General features: G+C 38.7%; 1 protein-coding gene across 7 annotated transcripts in view; it reads right to left on the bottom strand.

The window, feature by feature from the left end:
* Nucleotides 1–13773, bottom strand: part of septin7a (septin-7) — a 44925-nt gene that overhangs the window by 4342 nt on the left and 26810 nt on the right. For 4 of the 7 annotated variants that reach the window (XM_089122529.1, XM_089122528.1, XM_039680728.2 and 1 more), the window contains 8 exons: nt 10034–10134; nt 8498–8632; nt 6597–6714; nt 4424–4516; nt 3474–3570; nt 1464–1515; nt 778–903; nt 317–337 (listed from right to left, as the gene is read on the bottom strand). In XM_089122529.1, the coding sequence (XP_088978655.1) occupies nt 317–337; nt 778–903; nt 1464–1515; nt 3474–3570; nt 4424–4516; nt 6597–6714; nt 8498–8632; nt 10034–10134 (743 nt within the window). The remainder of the gene's footprint in view (nt 1–316; nt 338–777; nt 904–1463; nt 1516–3473; nt 3571–4423; nt 4517–6596; nt 6715–8497; nt 8633–10033; nt 10135–13773) is intronic. The other 3 variants (XM_089122530.1, XM_089122527.1, XM_039680733.2) reach the window with 1 other exon arrangement.

The raw sequence follows: 13773 nt of genomic DNA, 5'->3' as shown, positions 1-13773 counted from the left end.
CGCGCAGCATCCAAATCAGTTTACCATGACCATGTCCCGAGTTGCCCGCCCGGCTTCTTATACTAACTTAATAAATCCTTTTAATTTTGTATCAAGACTGCCAACCTAATGGAAAGCAGGATAAACCTCCTTAAATGGCTAAATAAGGGAGGACATAAAGGTACCACACTACGGGTTCCTAACACAAAGCTGGGACTGCCGACAGAAAGGAACATTGAGCAGGGTGCCCGACTCCGAATGTGAACAAACAAGGAGAAAGGAGGAAAATCGAGAGCAGAGAGGACCAGACAAATGTGAACTTGTGCTTGACACTTACATGCCTTCAACTGAGTCAGATCTAAAATTAAAAAAAACACACACACACTTAGCATGCTCACGGTGCATCATGTGTTAGAAAAACAAATGTTAGCAGCTGTACTTTTTTAGCCACTCTTATTATTTGGTTAAGATGGGGACTCTGTGTACGCGTGAGGGTGGAAGTGAATGGCCGGTTAGCGAGCGTTTAGACTGTATTTGAGGGTTAGTGACAGGCTTGTGTTGAGGGTGAACAGCTGTGGCTGTTAGGAAGCCTGGATGTGTTAATCAGAAGTGTCTTCCGCACTATTAGCATGAGTCAATCTAGCTCTGGGGTTTACCTCCATTTTATAACCACAGACATGGCACCATGGTGAGCTTCATGTACAGTAAACTGACCTCAGAAAACAGTGCTGCTGATGTTGATGTACACGTAAAGAACGGCTTAAAATAGGCTCTCGAGCTTGTATTAGTGAAACTCACTTGGTGAGTTGGCCTTTGTTCTTGTTGTTGTCTACGCCGTTGTAAGTAACAGCCGCCAGCTTCCTACTGCGATAGTTCTCATAATGGACATTGTTAGTCACGTCCTTCAGATCCTGCATGTGAGTTCTGTGATTGAGGAAATACAAAAAACAAATAAATAACAGATTCATATCTCAGCATGTTCAGCTCAGACACACACACTACTGTTCAATAGTTTTAGGTAAGATTTTTATTTATTTCTTATTTAGTTCTTTTGACCTTTCTGTTCAAAGAATCCAGATTTTTTTACATCATGCTTTCCACAAAAACATTAAGCAGCACAAGTGTTTTCAACATTGATAATAACGCATCTAAACCACATATTAGAATGATTTATAATATCATTCATGAAAATTCAGCTTTGATATCATAGAAATTGCATTTGAAAATATATTCAAATAGGAAATAAAGTTTTTTTTAAATAGTAACATTTTTTAAAAAATAATAATTTTTAAATAGTAATAATATTTCACTGTTTTTACTGTAGTTTGGATCAAATAAATGCTGTTTTGGGGATAATAATAAGATACTACTTTAAATTTGTTTTAAAATCTTCCAGACCCAAAACTTTTGAACACTAGTGTATTACAGAAGGCAAGAGATCCTCCATCATCAGGTATTAGTGCTTGTGTAGATTAATAATATACCTGATGAGCATGTTTCGTAGGATTGTGAAGTCACAGTGCTCCCCATTCTCCACTAAAAACAACAAAAAAGTATGAAAAGTGAATAAAGAAACATTGACAACATTCCACTACAATATATTCTAATGCAAAATATATGAAGCAAAAGTTTGCACACAAAATACACACACTCTGTGTTTAATGCTCAATAATTCTCTAAAAAAACAAACAAAAAAACGTTATATACAGATAAAAGGAAGAATGCATGTTTTGACATGCTTTAAAGACAAAAAGATAAACCAAAAAGACAAAAACTAAACAAATAAAAACAAAAATAACCTACTCGTTTAAACAACAAGTGAACCAAGCAAAATCCGTTCTGACACACACAAGGAACAAACTGGCATTCATCATTCCTGTGCTTCTGTAATGTATAAACTGACCAGCAGGTGGCACCCGATCTGGCACTGACTTGTGTATCCCGCTGCGTGTGCGTCACTTATCGTATGAATGTAGACCTCTCCTTCCTTCCCAACCACATGCCATCTGTGAGCTTACATGCTGCTGAAAGCATCTCAGGCATTCAAAACTCACCCTCTTAAAACAGATAACCCTTGCTTTCAAATACACTAATCAAACCCATGGCCTTCCTGCTCACACTGTCTGGAGCTCAGACACAATAACCCTGCTCACAGTACGGGTCGCTTGAGAGGATTTGGCCTGACAACACTGGTGTTATCAGAGGTTGAAGGCTTTAAAAAGAAGAGGAAGTCCACCCTCGCATCAGCTTTGGTGAGCGAACGGATGAGACGGTCAAATCAGCATCCGATCTTCTGCTTGAAATGCATGAGCTCTGAAACATCGTCTACAAAGCTTCATTCATGCTCACATTTCATACTATCTTTGCAGCGTAACACGTGACGGGCCCTACAGGAGCTGCTCTCAATGAAACATCAAAAGACACACACTTCCTGTTTGGAGATCAACAGGCTTTCACTTTACGGCCCAACCCACTGAATAGCCTACTGTAGATAGTGTTGATCTCATGACCCTTACTTCAATAACTTCATTATGTCTTCTATTTCTAAACGTCACTTGTTTATTCTTTCATTTCAGTAAGAGGACTTAACTCGCACCAATGACGTTATACTGTGCATATTTACTGAAACTAAAAATAATAAATCATCTCTAAACAATCTTTGTTTATATTAATATTAAGCAATCATTTCAATGATTTAATGTCATGTGATTTTTATTAGGTTTGATTTTACATTGTTAGGATTTAATTAATGATTAAGGTAATTAATCATTAAAGTCCCAGTCCAGTTTGGAAAGCCGAGAATTGAATTATAAATACAATTATAAAAAAAAAACCTAAGTTTAATACAGTTATCAGGCATCACATTCATCTGGCTATGATATATGATGCATATAATGCTATTTTGAATGATGTCATCAAAAAGAAAATCATTATTGCTGGTTTTTACAAGAAATGATTTATATTTCACTGGCAGAGTCCATCCAGAATGATTCAATGGAGGATATACATCATCTGGTGAATATTGTGTCACGAATTAAAGCTTTCTGTGCTGTCATTTATCATTTATCATATTCAAACTGCACAATAAGATGTACATCACTGTCCATATGGAACGGCAACAATAGCCGCCTTAGCAAACAACACTAATGAAGCCACACAACTACATTTAGCTCATCTCAGACTAAGCATCACTGTGTTATGGGAAAGATCTGCTGTGTACTAGAGTAGATCAACACCCTCAGGGTATGTCCTTCCCTACAAACACACATTGTACAGTTTTAATACTGTACAAACTGTATATTTTATCCCTACCCTTAATCCCATCACAAGGAAACATTCTGGATTTTATAATTCTGTATAATTTATAGGCATGTTTACTCAATTTAGGTCCCCACAGTGACAAGAGTCCCCATGAGTCTGTGTTCAGGTTTAAGTCCTCACTGGGATAGAAAAACATGTACACACACATGGGGAGGTGACCTTTCACCCCCTACCTTCTGCCACGCCCCAGGGGTACTGCCTCCCTCGTACACGCTTCCCATTAACCTCGATGATGGTGTTACTGCCGACCACAGCCAGGGGCAGACGGTCCTGAGGGACAAAAACACACATACATGTAACATACAGACATGTGTAGAGAGAGACTGGAACGTCAGGTGGCTGATATTGACTCTTAATGGGTGTGTGTGTGTGTGTGTTAGAGAGAGAGAGTGTGTCTCTGTTTGACCTATTTCCCTGATGGGCTGAATTAGGGAGCCAATATTTGAGTAGTAAGTGCAATCTGAACAGGGTGAGTGAGTGAGTCTGTGAGTGACAGTTTATCGTTACATAAAACAAAATATATTGAAACTTAACTGAAATAAAATGAAATAAAAAGACTACAAAATTCATTCTTTTACTCATGCTAACAAGTAGGGATGGGCAACGATTAATCGCATCCAAAATAAAAGTTTGTGTTTACATAATATATGGGTGTGTATGTATAATTAACTTGTATATATAAATACCCACACATGCACGCATATATTTAAGAAAAAATTGTTATTAATATATCAAATATTTATATTTATATATAATATTAATTATGTATAAATATATAAAGTATATACATGCAAATATTTCTTAAATATATACATGCATGTGTGTGTATTTATATATACAAATTAATTATACACACTACATACACACATATATTATGCAAACACAAACTTTTATTTTGGATGCGATTAATCGCGATTAATCCCTACTAACAAGCTATTTCAAACCACTAAAACAAACTCTAAGAGATATCTTCGCTTCAGCCAGATTAATTGAAATTACATCACACTCATTGATTCTTAATTTAATTGAAAGTATATCAGAGCCTTAACAATATCTAATTATTCAAACAACCCACTATTTGGCCAATATCCGTGTCAGACCGGACAATCGTGAACACACAAACCTTAATCTTCTTCACTAGCTTGCTCTCCTCCTCATCATCAGTCTCTGGAAACTCATAGATTTTGATCTTATGTTCCTGGATCTCTCTCATTATCTGGAAAAGGGACAGGATGAAAAATAAAAAACAAAATTGGTGCTGACAAGTAAAAAGACTTGGAATCTCCCAGCAAGTGTCAAGGGAGTCAGCAAACACCATGTGTGGACAGATTTATCGCTCGTGTTATGATGCGTTCTCACTGCCGCAGATGTTAAACTGTCCCACATGCATCATTTGAGACACCGGGAATGCTTTCATGCTGTTGTGATCTGACATAACTCCTGCATCTCTATGTAGGTCTGTTCATTAGTGAGGTCAGTCAATATCAACCTGAACAGAGGCTGAATGTTTGTTCATGCACATGCAAAATGGATTATATAATGAAAACAACAAGATTTTTAGCTTAAGAGCAGGGGTGCCCAAACTTTTTCCTACGAAGGGCCAAAAATCAAACTTGATTGTGAGCCGTGGGCCAAAAGTAAATTTTGCATCATAAATCAAATGGTATTACATTAAAGTTGCTATGGGTTTATTTGTTTTATAAGATTTAAAATAAATATAAAACAACTTCAATCTGATTAACTAATGCAGTTTTATTTGTAAAGTTTTGCATTTTAAAGAAATCCCCTCTCCCCGGACGGTATGGCGGGCCAAATCAAAGGCCCTAGTTCGGGCATCTCTACTTTAGAGGATGGGGACATGGTGGCCATAAAGGGATGGACATGGTCAGAAACAATGCTCAGGTAGGCCGTGGCAATTAAACGATGCCTAATTGGGGCCTAAAGTGTGCCAAGAAAACATCCCCCACACCATTACACCACCACCACCAGCCTGCACAGTGGTAAAAGGCATGATGGATCCATGTTCTCATTCTGTTTACGCCAAATACTGACTCTACCACCTGAAATCGAGACTCATCAGACCAGGCAACATTTTTCCAGTCTTCAACTGTCCAATTTTGATGAGCTCTTGCAAATTGTCGCCTCTTTTTCCTATTTGTAGTGGAGATGAGTGGTACCCGGTGGGGTCTTCTGCTGTTGTAGCCCATCCGCCTCAAGGTTGTGCGTGTTGTGGCTTCACAAATGCTTTGCTGCATACCTCGGTTGTAACGAGTGGTTATTTCAGTCAAAGTTGCTCTTCTATCAGCTTGAATCAGTCGGTCCATTCTCCTCTGACCTCTAGCATCAACAAGACGTTTTCGCCCACAGGACTGCCGCATACTGGATGTTTTTCCCTTTTAACACCATTCTTTGTAAACCCTAGAAATGGTTGTGCGAAAAAATCCCAGTAACTGAGGCCATGTCCACACTAATACGTTTTCGTTTGAAAACGTATATTTTTTTCTCCGTTTTGGCCTTCCGTCCACACTGAGACGGCGTTTTAAGTCAACAAAAACGTATCGTTTGGAAAACGCTCTCCAAAGTGGATAAATTTGAAAACGCCGTTTTCGCGTTGTAGTGTGGACAGCGAAACCGGGAGTATTTCAAAACGATGATGTAAGTTTAGTCATGTGATCCATGTAGTACCAATAGATATTCATGTTTATCGGTATTGTGCCTGTTATGTGTTATTCATTTTTATACTGTTGCTAAAATATGTTACTTTCTATGTTACTTAATATGTGCTATTCTTAGTACTGCAAAGATGACAGATAATGTACTCACATTTGCTGTCCTGCGGCAAAACAGGAGTTGCGTTATAGACCAAATATGGTGACTGAATGCGACCTGGATGCATCAGTGATGGTGAGATATTTTGCTAAATAAAATGATCCCGTTAGAAGATTGCGCGACAACTTTATTATTTATTTCCCCCTCTGTAACGTCTCAGTGAGCTTTTGTGAAGTTTCACGCATGCGCAGTAAAGTGAATTTAGAAGTTTCTCATCCACACTGAAACGTCAGAAAACGCTAAAACACTAGTGAAAACACTAGTGTGGACGGAGAGCGTTTTTAAACGAAAACCCCGTTTTCAAATGTATCCGGATTAATGTGGACGTAGCCTGAGCAGACGTAGCCGGCCCGTCTGGCACCATTCACCCTTCTTTCCCATTCTGACATTCAGTTTGGAGTTCAGGAGATCGTCTTGGCCAGGACAAGAAGCCTTGTTATACAGTAAGTGTATAATAGCACACTCACCTGCTTCTTGAACTGTTGGCACTCCTCTGGAGTCAGCGTGTCTGCTTTTGCGATGAGCGGGATGATGTTCACTTTTTCATGTAACCGTTTCATGAACTCAATATCCAGTGGTTTCAGTCTGACAGACAGAGAGAGAGAAGAACATGAGGGTTTAACGTTTCAAACTAAACACTGAGAATGAGTCCAAAAACAGCTGCAAAGGTCTCCTCTGTAGTGCAGTGGTGAGGTATCACATTCACACTGCCGTTTGGCAGCTTGGCTGAACTTGTGACTCGGCTCGCAGTAAAGGCAATAAATAAATGGCAGGATGTTCATTTGTGCTTGTCCACTCAGGCCAGTATAACTTTCACAGATGTAGCCATTACACACACAAGATGCACGTTGGATTCTCATCAGCAGGTGAAATGGTGTTTTTTTGTTCTCAATTCAATTAAAAGTTTCAATAGATTGACATTCTGAGGAACTGTGGGTAGGATTTCAAAGGAAGGATTAGTGATTTTTGGCATTTCATTCTCTGAGAAACGCTTGTGTGCAGCATATGGTGCCTTTCTATGCATTGCAAAACCAAGCACTAAGGTACTGGGGACATCTGATTGGTTGCCAAGACATTGCTATGGGTTCGCTAAGGTGTTCTGACTGATAGTTAAGATCGTTAATATGTGGTTTCTAGGGTGTTCAGAGTAGTATTTAAGTGTGCTAATGTGGTTTTTAGCACTTTGCTATGTGGTTGTAGACTTTGTACTTCCACTCTCAGTCTGAGAAAGCGACATGTCTCTTCGTTTTCCTCCGGCCTAAAAACAGCCGGCTCAATCAACGAACAGAGGGCGGGCTGAGAGCTGTGACGTAGGCACTAAGTGTCAAAATCAAAAAATGGAGACACGGGATGCAATTCGCTCTGTTGTAGAGAATATTCCCAGTATTTGAGTTACTCCAGCTCGAACTAGCACCCTTTTAACAGGTCAGGTCAGTGTCAATATTGCCATGTAATCTAGCAATTAAGTTGCAGCATATCCGACAGACTCGAGATGACTTAACAGAACTAATCCTAACTTTGATAGTCGGCTGCAAACATTTTCTTGTTTCTCTCTACTGTCAAATATTAGTTAAGAGTTAAGATTTCGCTTGAAGGTTTCGTTTTCGCATCAAATGACTTATGTGTTTACAGGTTTAGTTCGATGCAGCTGAGCTGGCGCGTAACCAAACGTTTTATGATTGGCTTACTGGTAACCAATGATTTTATACTTCAGACAAGCGCCCCCTCACGATAAAGAAAACACTTTTCAATGATGCCACTCCAGACTCTGTCTACAAAGCAAAGCGAAGTAGCAGAGTTTGGTCTTACCAGGCTGATGTGGATGTGAAATGGCCCAAAATAGGACATTCAAACTAAACACCACCAAACAATCAAAAAAAAAACAACAACAACAAATAACAACAAAAACACAAAAAAAACCCAAAAAACAAATCAACTGAACCAAAAACAACATGTCTCATCATTTTGAGACATTAAACAGGGTTAGGAACTTCAAATTCAAAACCTCAAGTATGGGCAACAGTAAACTGCCTGACAAACACGGCTAAATATTCTTGTTTTTTGCTGACTTTTCAGGTTTTTTTATGACTTCTAGGATGTGAAGACAAAAACAGTCAGAGCATAACTTCAAGCCAGAGAAAGTTTTAGGACAGATAATATTTTTTTATCACCACCAAATGAGTACAAGATTTTACTTGTACAACAAGTAATCTGACGGCAACTTAGTCTGAAAACGCTGACAGTGCAATAAATCCTAATGTACTTGGCATCACTTTAGAGCTCACTTCTAAAAGCCCCTCCATAGCAAAAGAAAAGCACAAGCAGAATATACAGAATGTGTGTGAAGGCTTAAAACAGAGTGCCTTACCCATGACCAGAAGGAGCGATGAAGTACAGACAGCAGTGCACTCGGCTGTCGGGCATCTGGCGTCTGTTGACGCGTGACTCCGCGTTGAGGTAATCCTCAAATTTGCTGTCAATGTGGTCGGTGACAGGCTGCCAGCTACAGAACACATAATCAACATAGAGTTAACAATGAAATGTAATATAAACAAATTAGCCATCCCTCGTTTATTAACAACAATATGAGGAGAATGTCAGCTGTTTAGTAAGAAAGTGCCAGATCATCTGAAATGCATCCCGACACTAGATATCTTCAAAAAAACGAAACAAATTGTGGTTAATTCAGAAACAGTGTTGTTCGCATATTTAGTTCTTGTCGACTCTGCCTTTTTTGTAATTTTGGCATTTATATTATATTCCATTATTTTTCTCTCTATTAGTATTTTTATTCTTGTACTGCATTTTATCAAAAAGCCCTTATTGTTTTGTATTGCTCATGTATTGTATTGCATTTTACTAAAAAAGCCCTTCTAGGGACTAATGTTGTAAATTAGCTTTGGCTAAAAACATTGATACATGCATCAGATCACTGTCAAAGTGTATCTATGTTATCTGTATCTGTCCCTATCTAAATAAACTATAATAATAATAAGTAAGTTAACTTTATTTATATAGCACTTTTCACAGACATGTAGGGTCACAAAGTGCTTCACAGTAAAAAACAAATAATAAAAGAAATAAAAACCACAACACACATTACAACACCACCATATAGCTAGTTAAAAGCTTGTCTAAAAAGATGTGTCTTAAGGTGTTTACTAAAATTTTCTACAGAGTCCAAAGCTCTCAAGGCTAATGGAAGAGAGTTCCACACAAAACGCATGATCACCTTTTGTTTTAAAGTCCCCGTGAACCTATTTACTTTGTTAGCGCATATTACTAGTCTTGTGGTGAACAATTAATCCGTGCAAGTGAATATATATTCAAAAAATGTTTTACCTTAGTAATTTTTAATCAAAATCTGAAAAGTTACTTCCGGTCTGGAACGGTTTCTTTTTCTGATGACGTAGGTTTCACAGTTTGGGTGGGGAAACGCTTAACCACTCCCCTTAAACCGTTAGTTTGCTATGAGCGAGAGATGGAGAGGAGGAGCGCTAGAGTAAAACCCTGCCCTCTGTTCAATATTCGTTTCACTTGGAAATACGTCACAATACTGGAGAAAAATCGTTTGCAACTTTCGGTTCACGGGGACTTTAAGACGTGTTCTAGGAACAGTAAAAAGGTCTTGGCCTGAAGACCTCAAGGAGCGACCGGGAGAGTGAATGTGAAAAAGGTCCTGGATGTAAGAAGGAGCTTGACGGTGGAGGGCTCTGTAGGTAATGGTTAAAATTTTAAACTGCACTCTAAAACGAATTGGGAGCCAATGAAGGGCCTTAAGCACAGGAGTGATATGTGATCTTCTGTTTGTCTTTGCCAAAAGTCTTGCAGCAGCATTCTGTACAACTTGCAGTTTATCCATGTAGGATTTGTTTAAGCTGTTCACACACCAAAACACACGTACCAGTTACTGTTATCAACGGCATCTCCGAAGCCTGGTGTGTCCACAATGGTGAGCAGCAGTTGAACTCCACCCTCTTTAATTAGCACCTTGGACTGCTCCACCTGACAAAAAACATGACAACATAAGTCACATGACCAACAGAATTTGCAACAAGGAATTAAACCACTAAATCATAAAAAGCATCACAAAATCATACAACTTAAGGGCAGTGTTGGGTGTAACTAATTACTAAGTAATTAGTTACTGTAATTTAATTACTTTTCCCTTGAAAATGTGAAGTAAAGGATTACTCTTTATTTATCAGTAATTTAATTACAGTTACTTCTGATGTAATTGAGGTAAATACTGTGTCCGATCTCACAGCGATTCATATGCATTTTATGAGGTGTCTAAATTGTATGACCTCACTCGTATAAATTCGTATGAATTATTGTAAAATATGTATGAAAAAAGTGTGAATTGTCATGCGATCAGACATAAAACAATAGTGGGTTAAACATCAAAATGTATTGTCTGATGCTAAAAAGTATGTTTTTATAATGTAACCTTCTCAACCTTGGTCAGTTTAAGGATAATTCATACAATTTTATAGTATTTATTTGAAAGAATTAAAACAGATTCATGTCTATCCTTTTATTATTCAGCTGGTTGAGATTGATATGGGATTTTGAAAGTAATTAAAAGTAATTAAATACTTTTTAGAGAGAGTAATTAGTACAGTAATCTAATTACACTGTTGAAGAGGTAATTAGTAACTAGTAATTAATTACTTTTTTAGAGTAACTTACCCAACACTGCTTAAGGGGTTACTTCACCTCTGGAGATATCTATGTGTATTTAAAATGGGTCAATTATGTAGAAGAAATGTGCATTTAGCAGATACCTACAGATATCTCAAATAAAGTTGAGAAATCTAGTCTTACTCTTCCATCAATGAGAGGAAATTCTAAGCCCTTTAAACATTCTCAAACAGTCCGAGCTCAACAGATTCAGCCCACATGTGTGTAACCTCAGCTAAAACAAGCTCAAGCCCACACCTTTCCATGTGCACCATAAAGCGACTGTGGTCTGAGACTGTGGGTTCTGGGTTTGGGTTGTTCAGGGCTGCATTTTATGATTTCCTCCAAAACGGCCCTCCACATTCCACAGCTCGGACGGACACCACTAAGCCAAGTGCAGGACATTCATTTCATGAAGCACAACCCCCAAAAAAGAAATGTGGCCAACGTCGTCTTCCAAGCAACACTTATCCTGAACCGTGGCTGTTTTTAGAGAGCGTGCAAGTTCAAACTGATGACATCTGTCCTTCATGTTGTGTGTAAAGATTTGTTTTAAAGAGAAGTTGATTGCTTTTAAAATGATCTATTGCCAATTATTTCAACAACTATCAGGTAAACAAAGATATAATTGTTATAATTGCAATAATTGTTGTATCAACTATCTGATTAAATAGTGACGTATACAATCTTTGTATTGTCCATCGGCCACACTGCTCTTTAAAGGGATACTCCACTTTTTTTGGAAATAGGCTCATTTTACCACTCCCTCAGAGTTAAACAGTCGAGTTTTATTGTGTTCGAATGTGTTCAGGCGATTTTTTGATATTTAGCAGAATATCAGTAACCAGACAGTTTCTGGTCTCATTGACTTCCATAGTATATTTTTTTCCTACTATGGAAGTCAATGAGACCAGAAACTGTCTGGTTACTGATATTCTTCTAAATATCAGAAAATCGGCTGAATGGATTCAAAACGGTATGTTTAACTCTGGGGGAGTGGTAAAATGAGCCTATTTCCAAAAAAAGTGGAGTATCCCTTTAAGATATTGGCATTAGCCATCAAAAAACAAACAAAAAAACTATTATTTCCACGTAAATCCTCACAAAAAAACTGGATGGCTTATTTGAGATATTTAGAATGAAAAAGGGCAGCGTGAACATTCTTCAAAATTTCTTTATTGTTTTCCATGGAAGACAGACAATTTGGGTGAATATCCTCTTGCTAAACACACTCTCACTCCCTCAGGCAACATAATAGCCTACCAAGGGAAAAAAAAAAAACACGCAACATGAGAGCAAATTGACTACGTCTCTTTCTTCTCAGACGAGGAGTTGTTTTGGAAATCTTTAGCTCTATCTGAGAGGCCATGGGGATGTTTTGGAAACATGAGAAACAAGATGCTCAAAGCAGGCGTATGTGCAGCCACAATGTGTCATTCAGTAAATTACCAGCTCCATAGAACCAGGAAAAAAAAAAAACCAGTAGAAATGATTTTAGGGCTAGGAATTTAAGAGAAATTGCTCTCAGGAGGTCGTCGGCTCTGGAATGCAAAGTGTTTTTCCAGGCGAGCGTGACGATGCCTGCTGCCGCACACCTGCTGCTGGGCGTGTGGCGGATTCCTGTGTGCTTTACTGTCTGTGGTCATCAGGTGACCTCAGATTCGCCAAACTACACTGGTTTGGTGAGCTTTTCACACACGTCTTGCTGTGATCTCAACGAGTACCCGCCCACATGCATCATATCAGAGCCCGTCTAACGGAGAGCCTTGGCACTTCCTATTGTGTATCACCTTGGTTGCAGTTCCATTAGAATTCCACTGGAGGTGATCGCGGGCGAGAGCAGAATGAATGGGAGTCTAACGGCTAAATGCGTCTCTTTCACCTGCTTGTCGTTAAATCAAAATAGATTTTATTGTTGATTCAGCAAGTTCAATATAGATTATAGGCCAAAAGTCGAATGAACGAGTACTTATGTCCTTTTGATTTCTTACAGGTTAGGCTGTTGTTGGCCGGAGCACGCTAGCATTCATCATACTGCTGACCTCTGACCTTTAATGCTGATAAAAAAAGCAGAGAACTGCGCATCTATAAAATCCAACAAGAACATGTAAATCCTGTTCTTAAAGACATGTTGCATGATTTGATGGACTGATATATGGTTGAGCAATGTCATTGTAGCAAGCAGGGAGGGTGGTCTCGAGTCCGACGGAGGAACTCCGGAAGGATAAAATGAGGAGGGACGACATGGAATGACGAGAGAGGATTTTTTTTGTTTATGCGGCAGTCGTCCTTGACGGGCTGCCACTTTTGTTTTGATGTTTGTTTATTTGGTGATTAAAGTTATGTTGAATGTTTGCTGGTCGCCGCCTCCTTCCCTCATCAACAAACCTTTGTTACAGTCATTAAATTGACTGTCCTAGCATAACCATTTAAAAGCACATTATTCTTTGGCTGGACATGAACATTTTACAAATGTTCAAGACAAAAAACAATTCCACTATATCATTTTGTTTTGTTTAGTTTGAGTGCTGACATGGCACTAAAACAGGCACCCACAGAGGTGTAACCCAGAACATTTGGGGTGAAGTTTTGGTTGGCATGTCAACATTGGAGCTTATAAATGGCATGTGCAAAGACAGACAGCACTTTAAGCAAGGTGACTTGCTCACCACCTGCCTATAATATGGTGCAAACGAGATACCTTACCCCAGTAACAAACCCATTGTTTTCTCTAACTTCCTCCATCTGTACAGCAGACCACATTGGTTTCCATCAGACACGTACTACTCCATTTCATCACAACAGTTCGTCTCTCAGAAATAAAAAAAGCAATACAAACCACAATAAAAAGTAGTTAACTGTCTGAGAAACAGGGAAAAGTTTCCCCCCCTTGCACTTGCATCTGACTACTGCACAAATATACAACCTATTGGTCCGGTGTTGACAAAGTTTGTTAGCAGT

The sequence above is a fragment of the Pimephales promelas genome, chromosome 18 (assembly GCF_988280905.1).
Source record: "Pimephales promelas chromosome 18, fPimPro1.hap1.1, whole genome shotgun sequence".
Taxonomy (NCBI): Eukaryota; Metazoa; Chordata; class Actinopteri; order Cypriniformes; family Leuciscidae; genus Pimephales; species Pimephales promelas.
Note: the sequence above shows the minus strand (reverse complement) of the source record. Positions and strands in the feature narration are given on the sequence as shown.